We start from the raw sequence: 25,409 nt of genomic DNA, 5'->3' as shown, positions 1-25,409 counted from the left end.
TCCCAGCGCCCAGGCAGCCGTGGTTACGACTAGTGTTACCCTGAAAGAGCCTGCCCGCTCGGAGACGGGGATTGCTAGCCTATTACTCAGGGCTTGGCGATAACAGACATTTCTTTTACTCTCCAGGTGTGTATCATAAGATAAACGAATAGCAATGCTGTAGATTTCAGAACTGTAAAGGGAGTAAAAATTGGTCATTTTATTTTACGGTTCGGACACAAACCACTTTAATAGTTTTCTTACTGAAACCTGTCCCATTACTGGGGCACTACGCTCAGAGTCGGTGCACATAAAAACACCCCTGTGATGGAAAAACCAACCATCAACGTAACTGCACGACCTTGCACAGGTCTCTTTAACCCTCGAGGCCACATGTTTCTCACCTATAAAATGAAAGGTCTCTGCTAGCTGACGTCTAAGGTCTTTCTGGTACTAAAGGTTATGATTGCACTGGGACTTACAGGTTAATTTTTAAAAATCTGTAAGAAAACATACTTGACCTCGCCATATAATGTACTCCCCTACGTGGCACCTAAAGAGCCATTAAATTCTCGGGCTCGTGACAGAAATTAAGACCAGAATGTCTGTACACAAACCAATGGGCACAGTCATCCTTCCAAGCAACATGAACTTTGCTTTTCTGGTTGAAGACAAAGCTGGGGGTTTGGTTCTGTTTATTTTCTTAATGGGACTACGTGAACATTGGCTTTCCTCAACTAAAATTTCTGAGCCTCAAGAAAACTAATGATTTTAAAAGAGTGGTTCATTCCCCACTTTATACTTTCAGCCCTCAACCCTTGCAACATAGCCCCCAACAGATAAAATTAAAAAAAAAAAAAGTCTGACGGAAATACATGAGCACACACACAAGACCAGAGGAGTGAAATGTCGTGACAAACAATGACTTCATGACAGAGAAGAGGAGACCACACGGTGGGAATGCGACTCTAGGGACTATTTGTGAGGAGATGCATCTATACGAGAAGCCATATACAGAAGTCAAATATTTTATTTGCAAACAGAAGCAAGTGGAAAAGACATATACAAGCAGTAAGGCAGTACCTGACCAGAAAGGAGTGGAAGAAGGGGGAACAAAGCTGTAGCCTGGAGGAGTTACAAAAGAAAACCCACAGAACAAAGAAGGGGCTTAGAGAAGGAAAGAAAAAGAGAGAAGCACAAGAGCATTTAGGTAATGGCAGAAAAATATCTCAACACCGCTATTTCTTTGTCTATAATCATAAGGAAACAGTCAAAGCTGGAATCTCAAGCTTCGCTTTCACCCGCTTCTCCCCATCACCATTTCTAAATAAAGGACGAGCCAGAGTTTTACATTTTGATCGACATTAGTTCTGAAATTTAGAGCTATCTATCCCTTTACAGGTGAACAGCATAGCCACTCCATGGCGCCATCTTTGAACCCCTTCCATCCAAGGATGGCCTTCTTTTGATGTGATGCACAATTCCCACTGTGTGACACCAGTGGAAAGGGGGAGCCTATACATTCTTAATGGAAATATGCTTCACATCAAAACTGATATAAGAGGCAAGAGCCTACAGAGTAGTGTCAATGAAACATGCAGAGCCCATAGGGAAGTCACTCACACGGTTTGTTAGGCACCACCCCCAACCCCCAACCCAGCATGCACATGCTAGCTTATTCCCCCACACAAAAATTCTAAATCATTCCAAATCTTATCATATCTTGAAAAGTAAATACATCCTCCAACTTTGGGAATGTATGGAAAAGTTCTATGTGAAAACTCTACCTTCAAAAACTTTTTACTTTAAATAATAAAAACCAATGGTTATCCAACGGTCCTGAAGTGTTAAATGCCATGCTCCATGTTTTATACTCAGCATTTAATTTAATCATCCCAACAAGTCGAAGAGGAAGGTACTGATACCGCTTTCCCTTGGTATCTTAGAATGACCTAGGTTCAAAGCCAGGCAGGAGGACTTCGGGCTCCAGGCTCTTAACTGCTGCACTGCTACACACCTGCCGCTCTCCTGCAGGTCCCTCCCTAGGCAGTTATCAACCTCTCCCTGTTGATGCCATGGTGCCATTGCAAAGGAAGAGACGGCACGGCTATACATTTTCTCCCAATAGTCATTCCCCCCTTCATCCCTGTGATGGGTTATTTGGTCAGGCTGTGTTTGCCCAAAAGGCACACTCCATTTCCCAGTCTTCCTGCAGGTCTACGCAGCTATATGACTGAGTTCCTGCCACCGGGATATAAGCAAGGGCATTGTGAGGCAGCTTGTGGGACCTTTCCTGGCAAGGCAGCTGGCACATGAATTCACCGTTCTTTTTGGTTCTTTATTCTATCCTGCTGTGTGGGATGTGAAACTACCATCTGGGTCCACGAGAAGAAAGGCCTCACCTTAAGGACGGTAGCTCATAGGCTTGAGGGAGGCTGGGTTACTGAAGATTTAATGGAAGAGGTGACCTGCCCTTCCCCATAGCCATGGACTGACCACTTCCAGGTTTTTATGATAGAGAGAAATAAAGGTCTAGCCTGTTTAAGCCAATGGTTTTTGGATTTCTGTTACTTGTACCTGGACCTAATCTAAGTGTAACAAAAAGTTTCTAGGATCAAGGATGAGGTGAAAGTAGGTTAAACACACTGGAATGAGTCCATATCATCTTGCAATATATTCTGTCTCTTTCCGGCCACTGATGGATTTGAGAGCCACAGACTTCTCCTGAAGGTAGCACTCTGGTCAGAAAGGGGTTCTGTGATACTCACGAGCGGCAGTAGCTCATGAAGGGGTACTCAGGTACTATCCGAGTAGACTGGCCGTGGGAACTGGACACGACTCAGTTGCTCTTGGAACCGTGGGCTACGTACGGATCCTTCATATACGCATGGATGCATTCCTGACACTTCCCTCATGAATGGCCTTCATATTTACTTTTAATCTGCCCTGGAGCATATCCTTGTTGATAATCAAGTTTCTTTCCTAATCCATTGCATCTTCCACATTACATTTTTAAAATTTTAAAATTCAGTGGTACATGCCTTTACAACTAATTTTACAATCTGCTCATTTCATCTATTGCCATGCAACATAACTGGTTTAAATTTCCTTGAGATCCTGTTATACCCACTAGTAGGGAGAGGAGGGGATGCCATCTCTATTTAATGAGAAAAATGGCTCACATCTGTTATTGGCAGAAAATCTGGTGCCAAGATTCCTACCCCATGTTTGTGAGAACTTAAATTAGAACCCCCCATTCTACACATTAGTTCTGGCAAGTACTAGAATTTTCTCCTTGAACTGCTTTCTAAGTGTCCATCCTTGATTATCTCTCTGGTACTATTTTATCCATAAAGCAATAAAAGAAGACTGTATTTCTTCAAAATTTCTAATGAAGGTAATGTAAGCCAGCAGTCTGAAATATAACAAGAGATAAGTTAGCTCTAGAAGGAAGAAATAAGAAATCAATGGAAACACAATTAATGCAATTTAAATAATCTCAATTGGTAGATATCAGATAACCTGTCTCTAATTTTAAAATATCTAACAATCTTGAATATGGATAATGCCTCACTATGCATAGTGGACTTGAATCTGTTTCAGATACGTAAAATCAGTGTGCTACCCTCTCTCTTAGCTAACCCTAAAAGCTTTATATGCACTGGCATTCATGTCTAGTGGCTACAATTAGAATCTTCTTTAATCTTATCTAAAATATTATAACCTTAGCTGAATGGTAGCTATTCCCCCATGGTTAGGTCTTGGCTCCTCTGCTGGCTTCACTCGAGACTAATTCCTACCCCCCCGCCCCCACAAAGAATGGAATAGATTCTGGGATGTGTCCTGGGTCCTCACCTAAATTCCAGTCTGTAATTTCAGATGTTTTCTGACACTGCCATGAAGGACAACCATGATCTCTGATGCAACCTGCCTGAAACCAAAGTCATCATCTTCCTCCTTGTAATCTAGCTTAACCTTCCACATTTTTGTCTTTTCAATGACTTTCCAGTTCTTGGCAAACTACCCTTGCAAAGTCATTATGCCTTTTGGTTCTTCCTATTCACTCTCTTCTTCCTCTGAAATATGAAGTTATTCCTTCACTCAATTCTCAGCTCCACCATCCCAATCCAGGTACTAATGCCATTTCTAAGCTAAGACAACTGCCTCCTAATTGGTACTCTTGCTTTGAACTTTCTTTCCACTCCATTCTAAATACTGTCTCCCAGCTGCTCAAGATAAACAGAGACATGGCATTCCTTTTCCCAGATTATGAAACCAAACTCTTGACCTGAATTCCATGGCAATTCATAGTCCGGCTGTTTCCTGCCTTTCTAACCAAATCTTCCCATCATTTTGTCACAAAAATTCTTTGCACCCAGACCAGCTGGTGAGAATACCTGCCAAGGCCCTCAGCTTTGGTTTCAACTCAAAACGTCTGCTCGCTCTGGAAGGTTGCTCCTCCACCTCGCCCCTGCTACCCTTAACCTCCTGGACTCCAAAGCTCTGCTCAGGCCCTTTCCAGGAGTCTTCCCTGACCAAGCCAGACAACACGTGTCCCCTTCCTTCCTTGTTCTTTCTAGCCATGTGCAGGCACTTACACCATGGCCGCCCCTGGCCCTGTTGTTTAATCACTGCGTGGGCTCCTGTGTGGCATCTCCAATCGGTTGTCGATTCTGGAGAGCAGGCGCTAACCCTTACACCGCTTCTGCATCCCCACGGGACCAGGCCCGGTGCTAAGCTGCGGGAGCCGCTGAATGCACAGGTGTCTCAGCGGGGTGTTTAATTTTGCAAGCTCCGTATGTCTCCTCTTCCGTTCATTTAGCTCATCTCCTGCACACTTAACTGCTCAAAGAGACTTCCAACAAAAGCCAGCACAACACAAAGAAAAGAGCGTGAAACACGGTCAGGTTTTATTCCCCAGGATCCCTGAGACCATAATCTATCAATGATATTCCTGCAATAACTGTAATTTTTTCGGAGATGCCGAGCAGCTAGTAAGGACTGTATGTCTCTTGGCATTAAGCATACTGTATGCCCGAGGAACCTTCTTCGGGGTAAAAGGTTAGTCAGTTTCTCCTGCCACCCAGTGCATCGCTCTCGGCCAAATATTTTAAGGACTGGTAGGGATGCTTTCTAGTTTTCTATACATTGTAGCATGACTTATTGCTGCCACTCTTCCTATACATTCATTTTCACTGCCTTTGGGTCCCTAATTCTCATAGGCTGGCAAAACAGCATCTGAATGCCTGACATCTATGGAGACAAGAGCATAAAACAACATGTTCCCTCGGAAAGTATGGATTTAAATTGAGAGGTAAACTGTCAGAATAAGGTATTTGATAAAAAAAAAAATTCTTTGCAGAGTGGCTTAACCTGCAAAACACATTTCCATCCTTACTGAGAGTGTAACCACCTATTTCAAAATTCATATACAAATACATGTTTCCTTCGACAAACTCCTATTACACCAAGGCGCTGCTAACGTAAGAACTATTGGTAGACGCCTATCCTGGGATGGAATTAGAAAGAGCCGAGTGACAGTGGCATTCAAATGAGAATGCTGAGGTGAAAGATCCTCTCCCATCCCTTTCACTTCCCGGGCTAATATTCACTTCACCACCTAATATGACAGATAGCCTGTCTGCTAGGACATCGCATCATTTTGGGAAGCTTCGTGAGAGAAAGAAGTTTCTCATTAGGAACTATTAAGAATATAGTCAAATATTATTTATCCACTTTTCCAAGTTAAACAAACAAAACCTAAAGTACAGACATTCTCTAACTGGAACGGAAGTTACCTGTTAATAAATTGGGAACAGAAGCTATCAGCATAGCCATAATCAACTGGCAAATCACCAAGGAACAGTACTCAGTTCTGAGACTTCACTGAGAAAACAGAGCCCCAGAACGCAGAAGTATATTAATTAAGAATACAGTGCTTACAGTAGAATAAAAAAGTGCTCAGGAATTGATATTTGATGCCTATCTAACTAAACATTGCTTTAAAGTTTTAGCTCTGCCTTGATTAGGTTATTCATGTTCATGAGTAAATGAAATGTACTCAATTTTCAATAATATTTGAACTGTATACACAGGAGAGAGCAAGCTCCATCACTACTCTTCCCTTAAGGTACTGGTTGTCAAGCCACAAGGTAGTTTTGAACTACCATTACACGTATAGCTGAACTGGACCCTAAGCATTTGCTAATTATTCTCTGAGATGGACATTCCCCGTGTCCAGCTCTATTTAGGTTGTAACAACCACGTGTTCCCACTCCCTTATGTAACATGAAGCTGTTAGTAAAGATATCAGGCAATGGGGCCAAGGGTCCTATCATCAGTGCAGTGATCCCTGTGAGTCTGCTGCCCAGCCGTGGCCTCGAGGAGAGTGATGTTCCTATGTGGGACACTTTGATGAGCAATCCAGTAGATTCTTTTTACCAAGACTGTCTACAGATGGCCTAGCAGCAGAGAACATGCTGAGAATTTAATGAATGTTTAATTTAAATTTGCGGTCCTTAACCTGGTTTTATTTCAGAACTTAGCCATGTCTTAGACATAATGTCAAAAATTTGCTCCCTCATGTCCCACAAATGTTCAGTGTTTGTTGTATATTTTATATATTGCCACTGAAAAAACTAAATAATTTAGATTGGTTTCATTTCATTGAATGCTGACATCTGGTAAATGGACCAATCTCCTTTAACCTGAAATTCAAAGTTATAACAAGGAAAACTTATATCTAGAGTTACTGGAAAAAACAAACAGCTACTCTGCATTCAACACTACATGGTATAAGCATATAAAGCCATTAACAAGAAAAGAATGAGTATCAGGCCTTTCCTATCGTTATGGAAAATTAGATCATTTGCCATTTCTAGGAATTTCAGATTATTTATAGACATCTAGTTTATCAAAGCACAAATTCATTCCAAATCCTCACTCTTTACAAATAATTGGCAGACATTTATTAAGTAACTGCTGATGTGCCACGTATTGTGCTAAGGTGATATTGGAGATGGAACAAGACAGAGCATCTGACTTCAAAGGAGCTTAGAGATTTGTGAAGAGACAGACACATACAGAAATGATAATAGAGGTGAAATTATTCATTTTGGATTGAGAATGCTATGACTAGACTTTAGGCGCCATCTGAGCCCCGCCTTGAAAAAATCTCCAATCTTCCACTTGCTCAGGTCGACAACCTTAGTCATTCTCGAATCTTCTCCTGCTATTCTATTTCACATGAGGTGAACAACCTGTTGCATCACTTTCAAAATCACCACCTACATGGCTGCATGTTGTTCCAAACTGCTACACCTCTCGGCTGGTGTGCTACGTGAGACCTCCGACTGGGCTTCCTCTTTCTACCTTGTCCCCCGTTTCTCCATGGTCTTTTTTCAACAAAGAAGCCAGGGTAATCCTGTTAATACTAAGGTTCAAATCATGTCTTTCCTTTGCTTAAATCCACCAGTGGCTTCTCATTTCTTTCAGAGGAAAGGCTAAGTCCTAAAAGGCACCGCATGGTCTGGCCTCCCTTACCTGTCCTCCCGCTCTGGGCACATTGCACGCGTTATATATGCTCCTTCCTTTGCACTGGCCGTTCCCTCTCTCACTTGAGGCTTGACTCCAATGTTACCTTCCTAATGAGGTGACTTCAATGCCCCATAAAAGAGTCATGGACATCCACCGCTCGTGCCAAGTGGTACAGAGAGAAAACAGGGTTTATTGGGGGGAATAATACGTAGGCAGAGAAGTAGGTAGAATGCACCCCAAACTGCCATTGTCGTCTTGTTCAGGTTGGGCATGGACGGTCTATACACCGTGGTCAACGTTCCGGCAGCCTGCTGTATCAACTGATAGGGTATTTAGGCAAGTCTGTAATAATAGAAATTCCCCGTTATGGACTGAATGTTTGTGTTGTCCCTATCCCCAAATTCATATGTTGAAACCTAATGCCTAATGTGATGGTATTAGGCAGTGGGGCTTTTGGGAAGTGCTTAGGGCATGAGGATGGAGCCCTCATGGATGAGATTAATGCTCTTATGACAGAGATCCCATCGAGTTCCCTAGCCCTGCTTCCAGCATGCGGTGCCCTCTGTGAACCAGAAAGCAGGCTCTCAGCAGACACCGAATCTACTGGCACTTTCATCTCAGATTTCCCAGATTCCAGAACTGTGAGCAAGACATTTCTGCTGCTCATCAGCCACTCAGTCTATAGTACTTTGTTACAGCAGCAGGAACAGACGAAGACACTGGTCCTACAAGTGGCCTATGAGAAAGGGGAGTTCCTGGAACCAGTCGCTGCTCAGCCTCTCCTACTGTTGAGAAAACTCAGAACTGTTGAACCGGCTTTCTGCTAGGCTACCAAAAGGAGGAAAAATGAGCCCCTAAGTTTTGTTCCTCATCCCCCCACCACCCCAGTTAAAATACTAAACCATCTCTGGCACTTCTGAGTACCATGGCCCTGTTTAATTATTTTTCCAGAGCACTCACCAACTCCTAATATACTTACAACTTCTGTTTACCTATTATCTGCCTTCCCCACTAGCATGTAAGTCCCACAAAGGCAGAGACCTTTGTCTGGTTTTTTCCACTGCTGTGTATTCTCCAGCAATTTGAACAATGCCTTCCTTGAAGTAGGGTCCCAATAAAGATCTGCTGAATGAATGAATGTGGAGACCTAGGGAGGGAGTTACTGGTGAGAACAGACAAGGAAAGAAGTTTTTAGACTCATCCAAATAGGGAGAACTGTACCCTATGAGGAAGAAGGAGAAAAGAAAGAGGGGAAATTAACTGGAGAAGACTGAACTTTGCATAGAAAGACTGAGCAAAATCTGAACCAGCAATGCAGGCAACATAGGAATCTTTGTGTTCAACTCTGACAAATTTGAGCGCATTCCTAGCAGGCTGGCTAGCATGGTGACAGAGGTGGCCACCGTGTATATGAGGGGGGACTAAATAATCTGAGGTAGATGATAGAAAAGAAAAAGAAACACAGTGGAGAAGGGGGGGAAAAAGCACAGTGAAAGAAAGGTTATCAAGGTGGAGAGAATGTATCATATATTTACTCTGAGTAGCTCTAAAGAGATGAACCAACTACTGTATGTAGGTACAGTAAGTTTCTAGTTAATATAAGTTTTTATTTTGTTCAAAAAATAAATTGAGTGCTTTGTACTGCATTGGACATAAAGTCACCTGACTGTTCAAGCAAAACCCGAGGATGACCTCTCAGGAATGTCATGAAAGGTACCTGTCTGAAAAAGCCCGGACCAGGTGAGGCACTGAGGTGCCTGGGTACAAGGATGCCCCCTGCATCTCTCTCTATTGTGCAGGCACTAAGCTAAACTGTAAGTCACACTTCAGGGGTATGAGAGAGAGAATATGTGGTGCGAGTAGATGCTCAAAAATGTTGTGTGCATAAAGGAATGAATGAAAAGAAAACCTAGCCAGTTCCGTACTCAATTTCTCACGCTATTAGGAGTGAGTTGCAGAATTAAGAGCTACTGTCTTTTACGCAGACTCGGAATTCAGTGGGGGAAGCTGCTATCGGTGGCAGAGACAGGAAAAGAGAGCTCTCGGCATGGTTCCTCAAAGCCAGGAGCCTCATCCAAATTTTAGGAAGGAAAAAAGGAATTCTCAATGTAGATAAACTTCTGTGTGTTTCTTAGGAAAGACAGACTAGAAAAGCTATAGCCTCAGATCGGGGCTGCCATGGGAGGGTACTATCGTCAGGGAACAGTATACACATTGAGACTAGCTTTTAACTTATAACAGAAGGTCTATGGGAAAGGACAGTATAAAAGATGAAAAATATTAAAACATAAGGGCTGCTTTTTGCGCTTTTAAATATTAAAAAAGATGGCTTTGAATGAGGTTATCTGTATCTGTAGAATTTCTATCTGCAAGCTCTATTTCTGAAGGGAGCCTGAGTCCTGGCTACTAATTTTTAAAGCTATGAGGTTCAGGATAAAAATGCCTTCTAGGAGCTAGGAAAGCTCTGGAAGTAAGTAAATAAAGACAGGGAGCCCAGCATGACCTGATAATGAAGACGTGCGACTGTAGTTGATCAGCTGCCCAACAACAGTAAATTCTGTGGCCATCATAGACACGCCAAGGAGAAAGAATATAAAAATGTCAGCCATTTGTTACAACTGCCTTAGCCTGCAGAAGGGTGTGTATACTGGGAGAATACAGCTGAAGCCCAGGAAATGGAGGTGGGAAACCGAAGTCCCAAGGAGAAGAGCTTTATAAATACATGAAAATGTGTCCGATGAGGCTCATGTAACATTTCTCACTGGGTAACAGTATTGGAAGTGGTGGCAGGAGCTGCAGTACCGGTCAGAGCTGAGACATACAGCACTGCCCACGTGCCAGACGCTCTTCTCAGCACTTCCCAAACACCAACTCTTTGAAGGCTCATCGAGTGAGCATTACGCCTCGTGAGCCAGTGCTGCGCGATGAAGTAAACCAGGGAAACTCTAGGGAAACTGTCACTTCGCCATGTCACACGAGCAGCACTTCTGACGCATCTGTGTGACAAAGGAAACCTTTCCTGGCACTTCTTGTGGGGCTATTGGTTCACAGAACTGCTGGAGACATTAATTTAATGTACATAAGAGGGGTTTGAAAAACACACTGTTCTATGAATCATCAAATTATTAAATATCAGACAGAATCACTGGGTTCTTATGTGTCAAATATTTTATATGAAGTTTCAGACCTACGTCTTAGAAACTCTCATTGGCTTAGAAGTGCTTTCTCTTAGGAAGACAGTGCATTTTACTGCAGAAAAGTTACAATCCGTTTAAAGCACTTCATTGTATTAAAGGTAATGGTTTCCTTGTAACTCTCATCCATTGACTACCTGTCTACCCTAACAATGCAAGTCCCCTTACCATTCTAACTTATGAACAATTTATAAACAGTTATAAACAAACAAAATAGAGATGGAAAAATCTAGAGAAAAATTTTAAACTGATACTATGAGCTTGTGATGGGTTGAATGGTATACCCCCTACGGTGTTCCAAAAGATATGTCCACCAAGAACCTGGGAATATGATCTTACTTGGAAAAGAGGTCCTTGCAGATGTGAGTTAAGGATCTCAAGATGAGAGACAAGGTCATCCCGTATCTGGGGGTGGGGTTCTAACTGCACTACTGTGGGCTCTGAATGCAATGACAAGTGTCTTTATAAGATAAAGGAAAGGGATATGACACACAGAGGAGAAGGTAATGTGAAGACAAGGCAGAGATTGGAATCATGTCTCTATAAGCCTTGGGATGCCACAGACTGCCAACGGCCACCCAGAAACTCTAAAAAGGGCATGGAACAGGTTCTCCTCAGAGCCTCTAGTAGACACCGATCCTGCCAACACTCTGATTTATAACTTCTGGCTTCCAGAACTGTGAGCGAGTAAATTTCTGTTGTTCTAAGCCACCCGGTTTGTGGTCATTTTTACGGCAGCCCAAGAAAACTATTTCAGTGCAATTAAAACAAACATTTACGTTATTAGAATAAAATGGAGTCAAACCCAAATGCCAAGTGACCAAGGAAAAAATGACAAAAGACTGAGTATAAGGTAAGGGGATGGGAAGATAAGGGTAGGTGAGAACGGGTTTGTTGAAATACAAGGGCAAGAAGGTTAAAATTAAATGAAGTGGATGTTTGAGATAATAGACACTATCCACTATTACACTGTGATTAAACTAATCAATAGTGGTTAAGGCGCTGTCAGGCTGTTTCAGGAATTATCAGAAATATGAGCTCTATTATGTTACATTGAGTTAAATAAACACGAATGATACAAGTTCTCCACCGGGCCAACACGCTGGCTAAAAGGAAGCTCAGGCCCCTTGTCAGGTGGGTAGTAGAATAACGGGGATGCACGTGTGGAAGGAGAGCGACCACACCGGGGGGAAGCCCCCCGGCTCTGGCTCTGACTGTCCTGCAAGGTCATTTGTGTGGTCCCAGTGACCAAATGAAACCTTTGTTGGTTTTTGAAGAATTGCTACAGTATTTGTCACTGCACCAAAAGGAGCACACTGATCTATACTTTATTTTCAATGTGTCCCATTTTCCACGCTTTTTCAAGTATCAACTACACGTGGCGCTTTAACACCTGTTATGTCTCCCGTGGGCCTCATGTTCTGACTTCATTTCTTCAGCCTTTTCTGAATACATGTTTCATGAAAGGCACTGTGCAAAGCGCAACGTGAGAATGAGGAGCAGAGGAGTCAGGTTCCTAAGGCTTGAGGGAACATTACGCCAGAAGAAATCACTAAACCTATATAAAGATAATATTATATGTTCTATGTAAACTATGAAATGAAGGTGTTGATGACTCATAAAACTCTACCTTCATCCTGGACCACTCTTTTTGGTGCCAACTGCCTACTCAATTATTGAGGATGCACAGGTTACTAAAACTCTGTGCAAAACTGAATGTGTTACCTTTCCTCTATACCTGTTAATCTCTTCTGTTTCCCGGTCAGCCAATGGTTTCACCACTTGCCAGTCATCCAAGGCAAGTACTTGTGTATCTTCCTTGTCCTACTGCTACCTTGATTCCCTTATGCAATCAATTCGACTTCTAGAAGATATCCACATCTGCCATGGTCCTGCTCCACTTTGAAGTCTTCTTCAAACCAGCATCATTCCTCCCTTGGACATCTGCAATGACTTCCTGACTCACCTCTGTTCTGTCCATGCCTCCCTCCAAGCCACTGTCACGGAGTACACAGGGATCTTTTAACAACGTAAACCAGTTCATATCATTTTCTGCTTATAAAGCTTAATGCATCCCCACTGTATATATTAGAATGCACTCACTATGCTCCAAACACACTGACCTTCCAAGTCCTTGAACATACAAAGCTACTTCATGATGAAGGGCCTTCACACAAGCTGCCTGTCCACTGTGGAGTTTCCTTACTCTCCGCTTCCTCATGCCCTGCCAATCCATACAGACCTTTATGTTTCACCTAGATGTCACTTCTTGTAACTGTCCTTCCCTGACACTACAGGTTAAGTAGGCCCTCTGGTCATACCCTCTCAGCTGTGCTCCTGCTTCACCAGACTTGTCAAAACTGGTGATTATTTGGTAAGTGGTTTTATGTTTGTCCCTGTCCACCAAACTGTCCATCTTATTTACTAGTTTAACGCCAGCTTTTGGCACAGGGCCTGGCACATGGCAAGTGTTGTATAAATATTTGTTGAATAAAAGAATGAATAAATGAATAAGCAAATACAGTGAGGTCATCAGTAAGGAACAGATGGTTTCAAATAGGATCTACTCGGTGCTCTACGTACCCCCGAATCAGTGCACCCGGATCCCCCTGCACCTGAAGAAGGGGGAGGAAACAGGATGCTTCCATTTTCTTTCAATCCTGTTAGACTTATACAGCTAATGGGATTATCTCTAAATTTTAACATTTTACTTCTGAAATTACTCATTCTTAAAGTAGCAAGAATAATACAAAGCATTTCCATATCTTTTTCACCTCGAACTCCTTAAACGCTAACATTTTATGTTTGCTTCATTAATCTCTGTATTTTCCTGAACCATTTTAGAATACATTGCAGACATAATGCCTTTAACCTCTAAATACTTCAGTGTTTATTTTCTAAAACGAAAGACAGTTCCTTCTCGTATATAATCACAGCATAATTATCAGCAAGAAATTAATACTATCACTTAATTTAGAAACTTCAAAATTTGTTCACTGTCTCATGTATGTCCTTATAGCATAAATACATACATATATAAATAAATAGAATTTATTTTTCAGGCCCAGGATTCAATCCAGGACATGTTGCATGTACTTATCATGTCTCTTCCGTCTCCGTTTTAATCTGAAACAATTCCTCAGTCTTTGTCTTTCATGACATTGACGTTTTTGAAGTGCATAGGCCAATTATTTTGTAGAATGTCCTTCAGTTTGGGTCTGTCTGATGTTTCCTCATGTTAGGTTCAAATTATGCCTCCTGGGGGCAGGAATCCCACCAAAGTGATGCCATGTCCTTCTTAGAGTATCGTATTATGAGGCACATGTGATCTTGTTGTATATTAGTGATGTTAACTTTAATGACCTGCTTAAGGTTTCTATTTTTCCTTTTGTTATTATTAAGTTCTTGTGAGAAGATACTTTGAGAGTATGTGAATATATTAATAACCAATGCTTTTTTCTAATTAGCCAACTCTACTCTATGGTCTAATTCTCCATAAATAAGAACTTGCAAAAACGTTTAAAGTCTGCCTATGGGTCATGAAATAGCTAACCATGCAACTTTTCCTAGTGTGATGGTCTATTAACATTCTACCTTCCCTCCTTCCCTCACGCACACAAAGAAAGAAACCTAGGATGCTATTTTTTTAAGAACATAATAAAATATCTAATCTCATTTGTCATTCGTCAGATGAGAAAGCTGAATCCCAGCCAGGCTAAGTGACTTGCCTAAGGTCAGACAGCTACTCAGCAGCAGACGTGAAAATAATTAAGTGCTCATTGTAGAGCAAGAAAAGCTAAAGTCAGTTCAGTGCCCTTCAGAGAGATAAGGCCTACAGACGCACCTGACGCAGTCTAAGGCAGACTTGCTGTGACAGGTTTTGGAAAGTAATGGGATTTTCATACAGATCCCCAGAACAGGGCAGAACATCTTCCATGGAGTCACTGCGGTTTCTGGGGAAGCACAACAGCTCACTGCTCTGCCTGAGCTCGGTGTTTTCCTTTCTGTCTTGTTCTTCTCTCTTGGCAACACTCATAAGTCATTCCAAAGGCAAAAGTTAAGTCTCACAGCTCTGGGAAAGAGCATTGCCTACAGTGGGATCCCAGCCTAGAGCTGTCATATGCTCCTTGCCCAATACTCTGGACTCCTGTTTAATTCTAACCAGTATCTTTTTGTGTTACTTTGCATTTGCATGAGGTGGTTCTGCCATCATCTCATGTTTTACAAATTTGAAAAACAGTTGGTAATTTACCCAAGAATATTCTAACCGGGACTAACACAGAAGCAAGTAGCCCCTTCTACAGTGCCCTGGGACTTTCTTTCCCAAGGTGAAAAAACAACCCAAAAACCAATCAAGCAAACAAAAAACTAGCAGGTTGGAGGACTTGGACCTCCAACCTCAACCTCTGCCCAGAACACACGGTGGACCTAGGCATTAGCTTGCCTGATCTGCTTCCTCCAAAACTTTCAGAAGTAATAGAGATGTCAGTGCCCCATCCAATCCAGTATCCCAAGATAATATTTCTTGGTAAAATTATTTTTAGATAATGTTCAGCAGCATACCCAAGCTATGAACAGAGGTAAGGGCTATAAAGGCATCCTGCACAACCCCTACGCAGCATTCCTCCTCACCATTTCTTTTTTTTTTTTTTTAAGATTTTATTTATTTATTCGACAGAGATAGAGACAGCCAGCGAGAGAGGGAACACAAGCAGGGGGAGTGGGAGAGGAAGAAGCAGGCTCACAGCGGAAGAGCCTGATGTGGGGCTCGATCCCACAATGCCGGGATCACGTCCTGAGCCGAAGGCAGACACTCAACCGCTGTGCCATCCAGGCGCCCCTCTCCTCACCATTTCTGAGAAGCACAACGTGCAGAAAAATTGAAGCAGTGTTTTATTAGGGGTTAACTCTCAATCAGGATTTGGTATAAATTAAGGAATATTTAAAAAATCATAAAAGCAAAGATGTGAATGTCTAGGAGATAAAATTAAATTCAACTCAGAAATGCAGGAAAATGTCTGCTGTGTTAGGAGTTACTAGTAGTGGTGGTGGTGGTAGTAGAATCAGGTGCAGCTGATATTCATTGAGGGTTTACCATGTACCAGCACTGTGCCAAATGCTTAAGGCTCCTCATTTAACCCTAAGAACCATCTTAGTGTTCTTATTTTATACAACAGTATAAAGCAGATGAAACACCGGGATAGTATTATAAATTTCATCTAAGATTATAATCGTGCTGCATGGTAATGACTGAATAATCTGAATAATCTTGGAGTCCAGACCATCGTGCAATTATTGCCAACTGACAGACTCACTCACTCCCTCATTGCTTTCTGGTCACTTTGTAAGGGAGGTCTTCCATGATCATCCTATATAGAAGTAGCAAATTCCCATCCCACACTTGCGTGTCCCCATTAAAATACAAGCTCCGTAAGGGCAGGAACTTGTCTTCTCAACTGCTATATCCCAATACCTAGAAAAGTGCCCTGTGTTAGGTATTTAATGAGTATCTGCTGAAGGAATGAATTAATGAATGACTGATAAATAAAACTAAACTCTGACAAAGATTAATTTTAAATGAATGATTTGCTTTTACTTCTTGATTGTAAAAGCGTTCTGCGGCAGGCTCGCCAGAGTCTCTTAAAAAATCTGGGCGGAGAGTATTTGACCTCATGACTCTATTTGTTGAAAAATTCCCTGTAGCTCACATTGACGTTCTCAAAATCATTCTGTTGGCTAGTCTCTTTTTGCTAAAAAACAAAACAAAACAAAACAAAACGCAAAAGGCCTGAAACTCCATTCCTAGTGGCTAAAAAAGTTTGAGCATTAAATACTTTGTTGAACATTAGAGACAAATTTTAGATTAGGCAACTGTGCTCATCGTTGGACAACATCCTCCAAACACCTACATGTGCCAAGCACAGAGAAAGTGCTGGGAGTAACCACGCAGTGCAATACGAGGGCTAATGACCTTCCACTAATATGGGACATCTGCTCTCCCTGATTGCCAACCTCTCCCACCTTGGCTTTCCAGAACTAAGTGAACTCAAACAAACAGGATTTTTAGTATAACTGACCTCCTTGGCAACTTTTATCATCTCCTGCTGTGACGAAGGCAAAGTAAAGGACAGTAGAAATTTATACTTTTCACTGGGGAAAAGGTCATAACTTTGGTAGACTCTTAAGAAATTCGTAAGAAAGAAAAAGATATTTGTAGGAAAATTGTTTTTCAAGGAAAAACTTCCATTTTTAAATGAGCAAAAATTATGGCCTATAGGAGAATCTAAGATAATTGGGTAACACTGGGCTAAAAAACAGAAGGATAATTTTTTTTTTTTTTTGAAGTACGCTCCATGCCCAGCATGGAGCGCAATGCGGGGCTCGAGCTCACAACCCTGAGATCAAGACATGAGCTGAGATCAAGAGTTGGACACTTAACTGACTGAGCCATCCAGGCGCCCCCAGAAGGATAACTTTCAATAGGTGTTTAAAGTTTCAAAATAAAGTGTATTCTGACTACTTTCATTACACAAACTTGGTCATTTATTACTGATCCTTGTGAAGAGAACAGCTATTAAGTTATTCAAATAAAAAAAATCTTTCAGTTGATGTGACAAATTACTTGTATATTTACTTATATACAGGTGTATGAAATTTTACTGATGTTGTTAGAGCCCTGAGTGTTACCTGTTTCCCTTTTAGTTTTTGCTTTCAGGGGGAAAAAAAAAAGTTAAAAGTTATATTACACGATGCAAATTATTTTTTCAAATACCCCTAAATATTCCCATTTTGCTTAGGCTAAAATTCTAAGAGTAATAAAATTGTATTCGTTTCTCCTCCAAAAGCATTTTACTTAAAAAAAAAAAAAAAGATATTAACATAAGGGAAGGAAATCACAAGTTATTCATAGCATTTTTCATCACAATGTTCTCTTTACATGCTATATCTACCTCTAGGAAGATTATGTGACATTAAATAGTGATGAGAAAAAAGTTTTGACTTGAACTCACACTGAAACTATCCCGTGCTTTTGGAGGGCGTGCTAATATTTTGTGATTAGCTGTGGCACAGAGCTCATGTGGCAAGAAAGTGACTGGGGTATACTTGTAAACACCGGCATCAGAGGAAACATGCTTTAGCCATTTCAAAATCCTGAAGCTAATCATTAAAACAGGATCATAAGCAGATTTGGGATACCAGGCGAGATGGGCTAGCTGCGTACCAGGCTTAGGTACCATTCACTCAAACAGCATTATGGTCACGAACACACGAGTTAGAAAGAGTTGGGCTAATACACAAATCACTGAAAAATACAAAACTTACGTAGTCACGTACCCTTTACACTTCTGATGGATTTCTAAATGCAAACATGACTTTTGATGTGGCACAGAGAACTATGTCTAGACACGTTCATAAACCTGTTGGTCCATCTGATTTTGCTTAGCTCCACAAAAAAGTCCTGGCTAAACAGATCAGCATATTAATTGGTTATATTTCAAAATTTGGAATGAAGATGCTTATTGTTCTTGTGCCTCCAATCCTTAAGGGAGAGCCAATTGCATTCTGAATGGTAGTACTCACAGCTGTTGCCTGCTCTATTACCCCTCTGTCCAGCTGAATGTTCGGGCTCCTTGTATGGAAACTGTAGGGTTGTATCCAAGGTTCTGAAACCTTCTTTAAGAGAATGATGCTTGTAGTACTCCACAAGTTCCTTTAGAATAAAAGAATTAAAGATTATTTTTGATAAGGGTACTTTTATTCTCAAACACATGAACTCTTGAACACATAACTATACACAAGGGGAAGATGACTGACATTTAATGCTAAATTTTCCACAAGTTTATGGAAGGGTAAGTAAGTGATAATCTATCCCTGCTTTCTGGATGTCAGTGGCACCTAACTAGTAATCGCCCTTGTTGCTCAGGCAGGCCACTGATGATGTGAGCTGCCTCCTATTGTTATTCATGGATAGAGAGCATCCCGTTCGTCTTCAGTCAGATGTGGTCAATGAAAAGAAACCATATGAAACTTTAATTGCAGAACAGTAATTATTGTTCTTATTTATGAAATACTTGCTTTTCTAAACACAAATAAAGGGAACAGCTGTTTGCTGAATATATAGCAATTTCTCATTTCCTGCCTTTTCTTCCTAAATAGCAGAAAAACAAACTTGATTCTAAATGTTCTTTTCCATGGTAAACCAAAGTTGATAAACCACAAATGCCACCTGACATTATTTCTGGCTTACAGTGAAGTGTTAGTGTCCTTCCATAGCTCTGCATAGCAACTGCTACTTATAGAGGTCAATAATGTCGAACTTTCCATCTTCCCTTATACCTAATTTGCCTTAAATATATCTAAGTCTAATAGAATAACCATCTACCATCTTCCACACCAAAATTTCAGGAAATTTCTCTTAAGACGTCAGTTTCATAGATTCTGCACAAATCTGAATCCATTTTAAGTAGAAAATAAATAATAAGTCATAATGAAAAAATGCATATTATTAGATGAGTACTACAGGTACAATATTTCTTAGAAATACCTGAAATAAAAAGCAATATCACTTTTTAACCTAATTATTTTGTGCTTCTATTAATGTTTAAAAACAAATAGGGTAAAAGTAACTCATTTCTTCTAAAAACCACTGTTATCAACTCAGTACCTCCATTCAGTGGTTATGTTCAAAGTTCCCCAAAACAAACCAACTGAGCCAAAAATCACCCGAAGGAAGCAAAAAAGAATCATCAATGATTTCTATTATTTATGATTTACATTATTTATGGCTAAACTCGGATGAGTTGTAGAATGCATTGTGTGGGGAGTTCCAGGGGTCACAAAGATTATGAAGATAAAGCTATTGCCCTCTAGGACGGCTCACTCTTGAAGGAAAGTTAGGGGTTATGGGTACTCAAACGTGAGAAAGAGCGCTTCCTTTTTATGAGCCCCACGGAGAGGATGAAGGAACGGTTCATGATGGAGGTAGCTTGGCTTAAACTGAAGAACAGGCAAAATTTCAGTAGCCAGGAAGGTGGAAAGGATTGCTTTAAGTAGAGCAGTCAGGCTAGGACCAGACAAAAAGGTGATTGGTTTGGCTGAAGCATTGGGTAAAGCAAATGGAGAATCTTCAACTCCCACATCTGTAAAATGGGGAGAATGAAGCAGTTCACAGATGTATAGAGTGCCTGGTGCATGTGAATAATCATAACTATCACCGCGATCCCACGTGCCAGGACCTTTACAGGGCTTTGCACAATCTCCACACAATAAACAAGAGTCAGGCTTAGTTCCCCCATTGATACTCAAGTCTCAGAGAAGTTAACTGACTTGTGCAAGGGTGAACAGCTAATGTCTGTCTCCAAAGTCTGTGCTCTTAATTACATCATGCTATTAGCAAGTAATGCTGGCAAATGGAAATACAAAAAAAAAAAAAAAAAAAATAATAATAAAATAAAATAAAATAAAATAAAATAAAAATGGAGGCAAAAGGGAAGGAGCATTTGCTAAGTGTCCACGATGGACCAAGAACTTTGTTTTCGTAGATCTAAGATGCTAAGGTTTTACATACTTTACATCTATAACTATCTCTATTATCTATCTAATCTAATCTATCTATCTATTTATCTATCTATCTATCACGTTTCTTCTATTCCTTCTTTTTGAGCCCAGATTATCGTGGTCTTTGGTGAAGCAAAGGAATTTGGAATCTGACCAACTTAAGAAGAAAAGAAAAAGAATCAAAATACCAGATAGCAGTTTATATCCTCAAAATGGCTTCAATAATCGGAACATGGCATTTGTATTATGGTGATTTTTAACATGGTTTGCAATGTCTAGAATTAAGTTCTAGAGACTAATATTATTTAATGCTGTTAAACAATAAAAGGCAGAATTTTGTAAGGTCTCTGTAGGAACTGTACATACATATATATTGTGTTGCTGGTGCGAATGATACCAAAGTGTTGTTCTTTTAGTCTTATTATTTAAACTAAGTAAAATGTGTTCTTTAGCAAAAATATGAAAATAAACCTGAAAGTAACTGTAAGCTAATAACTTTGAGCTGCAGTGTAATTTTGTTATAAATAGTACAAATTTTATGCGGTAGCATGGATTAGCATGAATTAAAGTGTATGGGAAGTTGACAAGAAACCACAGACTTATACTGAAAAGGACTTGGCGATCATTTCATACCTACCCATCTCCAAATTTTATGGAAGAAAAAATGACTCTTCCAAGGCCTAGGGTCACGCAGCTTGGTAAGCTGCAAATACTCTTTGATCACTTCACTAAGCATGGAAGATATTTTAGTTCCATTTTTACAGTCTTACGAGGGTAAATCTTCCTACATGTTTCTGACTGGGTAGAATTAAATTGTGCCACCATGGGTCTTTTCCAATTTATGCCGTTATGCTTTCTGTATTTTCGTCTAATCCACCCCTGCTTCAGCAGTCATTGACCTTCAGGTACCCCAAGTAAATAAGAAGACTCTAAACAAAAGAAATCGCTAAGCTTTCCTTATCTCACACTGACACAGCAGTGTCAACAATTCAAGTCTCTCTGAAAAATAATGAGTGAGAGTCAGTCATTCCAATTACCAAGGAAACAGGCAATGGAGATGATTTATAAACAGCATTTGGACATGGATTGCCTGGCATACATGAAAATTAGAACAAAATTAATGCCTTGTAATCTGGATATAGGAATTCATTTAGAATTTGAATTTAATGACTAAGAAAAAGATTTTGATTAGCCAAGCTATTGAAACCCAAGGGGAAAAGCTTAGGTCATAACCACCTAAGGTCAATCTTCTCTTTGAGAAACTGGCTAATTTAAAATAAGTCCTGGAGTTTGCTTCCATTTCACATCTTTGCCAAATTAAAATTTAATTCCAGGCCCTAATAAGTTTCGTAGGTAGAAGCATATAACTTTACGACCCATAATGGGAGATACAGAACTATTCTTAAGAAGCAACTCAAATGCACAGACCATTATGTACTTATAATGGAAACTGTGTTATTTGACACCAACGTGATAAAATGTAACTAACTCCTTGAAGTTGTTGATCCTGATTTAGAGACCCCCTACATTGCCAGAGTGAAGTCAAAGGTGCCTATTAATTCTCTCTCTCCTTCCAAAGGGCCTGCTTACTAAAATAGGAGCCATTCCTAGGAGTTTAGGTGTAAAGGACAGCATTACTGTGAGATTCCTGCTACAGCTGGATTTACGAATTTGAAAGCTTCTTTAGAACAGTGGAGTCATTTTAGGTTCTGCAAAAACATAATGATTTCCCAAGGTAAGGGCGCAATATAAATTGGTTCAACAAATGAACAGAAACAAAGAGGAGGGGCAGCTCCAGACTCTAGTTCCATGGTCTCTTCAGCAGTTTTTACAGTTATTTGCTTAATCGGACAAAACTATTTATCCAAGACACAGGTTTTCAGCTCCTTCTGTTTCTTTTTGTAATTATATTCCTTTTGCTAATATTTTTTAGTTTCATTGTAGTTATGCGATTAATTCTGAGCCCCTCCCTTTACCCCACCGTGCTATGTGTTTCCCTTACATAAGTTGCTTTCCTCCAGTTATGGAAGAAAAGCAACATGCCTATGTCTCTAGCAGTGGCATTTATGACATTTCATACATACCATATAAGGGGGAGCCTGTTTTAGCTCCGTGACAGTACTTTTAATTCCCTTTCCAGAACATCACTGCAGAAACTTTCACTGCTCTCTGGTACACGTTATTTAAGAATGCTGGGGGTCTGCTGCTTATACGATAGTCATAGCTTTGTCTGGAGGTAGGAACGTGAACATCTATGTCCACTAATCCAGGTCATGAAGTATTTACCGGCTTTTCACTTCTTACCCTTAGCTGCTGATGAACTTTCTGGAGCTGAACCAAGGGACACAAAGCTGAATTGATTGGCCCTTTCCAGTGACTATTCCTTTCATCCTCTTTGCTTGTCTCCTCAGATGGGAGTTCCTTTTGTTACTTTCAGAGTCGGTGAAGCTGGCAGTCATCTTTGGCCCTAGAGCGTTTTTTTTTTAAAGTCTCACATTAACTGTAATACCGTGGAGCAGCCTCATTATCAACCTCGGAAGTTCTGCAGGTGAAAGCTCAAGCCGCTATGTCTTGCAGCGATGCGGAGACCCCCTGTGCATGCTTTTATCAGGTCTCAGCTGGGGCTGTCATTCATTATTTGTGCATCCACTTACCACCTCCCTCCTAGGTTTTCATTTTAGGAAAAATCTCCTCAGGTCCAGTTCTCTGTGTGCACAGCCTGCTTGTTCCAACAGAACGTAAGTCACTTCCAGCAGGGAGGATGCCTGGATCCTGGTTACTAATTTGGCAGGGCTCACATTTTCCAGGACATGATCTTGCTGCCCATCCTTAACTTTTGAATTGGGAATGTGATATATCTGTCCAGAGAGGTTTTCTGCCTTTTCTTTCAACTCAAGATGCTTCCGTTTCTTTACAACACTAATCCCTGTCTCGGAGCAGTTCTAGATTTTTAGATAAGCCTTTCAAGCTGGCCTATTTTGTAAGGCTCTCTTACGTTCAGTTTTAACTTTAATGTTTAACATCTGCAAAGTGCTTTGAGATGTTTTCCGGAGGATGCAATATGTATCATTTGATTGATGGCTCAATCAGTGAGTGGTCCTTCCCAATGTTACTCAAAGTACTTAGAAGTGCACTTACAAATGCATCTTGCATTTTGTGTCCAAATTCTTCATTATTTCAAGAAACTCTCAAACTTGAGAAACAGACTTGAGACCACTTTTAAACAAATATGAACTTTTTCTTTACTGTCAGCAACGCATATATAATGCCATATAGACACTGTTTTTATGACATCCATAATATGATGCAATATTAAATTATTAAGTGGTCATTTTTTAAATTGTAAGAATAAAATCATCTTGGTTCGTTTGAAGCAACTTGGTAACAATGTACTATTTCAATTTAAATATAAAATTCCTATGAAATACACTGGTAAAAATGTTACCCTGTTAATATTTAACTGTCCAAAGTAATGAAGCAGAACCATAGCACAGATGATTTAAAATAGCAGAAAATACAAACAGCTTTTCTGTTTGGCATTATATTGTATTTTACATGAACTAGTGAGAGGTATTTTACCAATTACAATTTTTTTGTTTTTATTAAAAATACCTTCCTCTGTCTGCACGAGGAGTTAGAGGCAGAGGAAGGAAGAGGAGAAAAGATGCATGTGAAAGATCTGCACCGTCACTCGAACACAAGGCGAAACACAAATCGCTGGCAGTTGACCGAATTCGTCTATTATTCCAAGAATCATAAATAATGTGGACTCTGAAATGTTATCTAAAACTTGCAAACTGAACTTACAGTGAAAAATATGAGCAGGGCAATATAAAACTTAATTGGAACCCTTAGGATTATCAGGATTCTGCTGCAAAATTACAGGGGTCTCTTATAAACAACTTTTCAGGGCACAAAATTCCTAAGAAATGATCGAATTAAACTGACCTTTAAAGTAAGAGCAAAATAAGGACCACAGATTGAAAAGAACTAATCAATGCTTACCATTAAACTTTTAAATTTTCTATTTTCTGCAATGTGAAAAAAGCCATCTCTTGTTAAAATCTTGATGTGCTTTGCTTCATTATTGTACCTGTGGGCAATGAATAACGTATGAATATAAATGTGTTTTTAATCAGTAGAAATCAATAATTACCAGAGGGCATGCCCCAATAAAATTATAGGAATTAATTTGAAGACAAAATATATACTTATGCCAATACACTAGTGACAGCTAATTAACAAAATATATTTACTAGATCGGTTGAAGATACAACCAATATTTGAAATGAGAAGTGCTGGGGCTTAAATTTGACCAATCATTTTGCCCAATTTATTAAGTTCAGTTTGAGAATATAGAAAAACAAAATCAAATAAAACGAAATCTAGTAATATATATTTTTAGAATTAACGAGAAACATACACACATCAAATCACCAAAATACAATGTTATGAAAGAAATCTAATATGCCAATTAGCAGCCTATAACACTTAATACTGTTTTTCTAACAGATATTTTCAAGTATTAATGAACTGTCTGGATAGACACATTATTTCTGCTGCAATTAGAACCTCGGTTTTTAACTTCAGTGTTATACATGTCAGATGGTCTATGCAATTATGAAAACAGGAAATCTATTTCTGTAAGAGTACTTGTCCTACTTACTTAATGCTAATTGCATATTCTCCTGACTCTTTGGTCCTGTGCCTCACAAGGTAAGTACTATTTACCCTATTAATAAGTTCAGTCTCTGCCTGCAATCTTTCCATCGGTCCAGCATACCTGAAAGAAACAATGACACAGAGAATTTGGGTAATAAACCTGGAACAGAACTGAAGCTAAAAATAAGTCTCTGTCAAGATTTTAATTCAGTGGCAGATCTGAGCTGTTTTTATGTCGATACTAACTAATTACATTACTTCAAAAAATAAGACAGAAAAAAGTCCTTTGATAAGTGAAAAACAAATGCTCTACAAAGCTGGCAATGGTGACGTGAAGAGTGCTTGACGCACAGTAAGCACCCAGTAAATATTTATCAAATAAATAAATGGGACAAAGAGAGGAGTGAGTAGGTACTGGGTTAGAGAAAGACATAAAGGGAGTTTAAGAACAAGAAGGAGAAAGACTCGGAAGGGAGGGAC

At 40.1% G+C, this 25,409-nt stretch overlaps 1 protein-coding gene across 2 annotated transcripts in view; it reads right to left on the bottom strand.

Annotated features, from left to right (window-relative positions):
• The window catches only part of VAV3 (vav guanine nucleotide exchange factor 3), a 338,168-nt gene that overhangs the window by 4,102 nt on the left and 308,657 nt on the right, over positions 1 to 25,409 (bottom strand). The window contains exons 23-25 of one of the 2 annotated variants that reach the window (XM_008704211.2): positions 24,934 to 25,050; positions 24,273 to 24,360; positions 18,291 to 18,420 (exon numbers count right to left, since the gene is read on the bottom strand). In XM_008704211.2, coding sequence (XP_008702433.2) covers positions 18,291 to 18,420; positions 24,273 to 24,360; positions 24,934 to 25,050 — 335 coding nt within the window. Of the gene's footprint in view, positions 1 to 18,290; positions 18,421 to 24,272; positions 24,361 to 24,933; positions 25,051 to 25,409 lie in introns of those variants that run through there. The other variant, XM_040626968.1, reaches the window with a different exon arrangement.

Source organism: Ursus maritimus, unplaced genomic scaffold (genome assembly GCF_017311325.1).
Source record: "Ursus maritimus isolate PB19 unplaced genomic scaffold, ASM1731132v1 scaffold_12, whole genome shotgun sequence".
NCBI classification, from domain to species: Eukaryota; Metazoa; Chordata; class Mammalia; order Carnivora; family Ursidae; genus Ursus; species Ursus maritimus.
The sequence above is the reverse complement of the archived record's forward strand: the minus strand, read 5'-3'. Positions and strand labels throughout refer to the sequence as shown.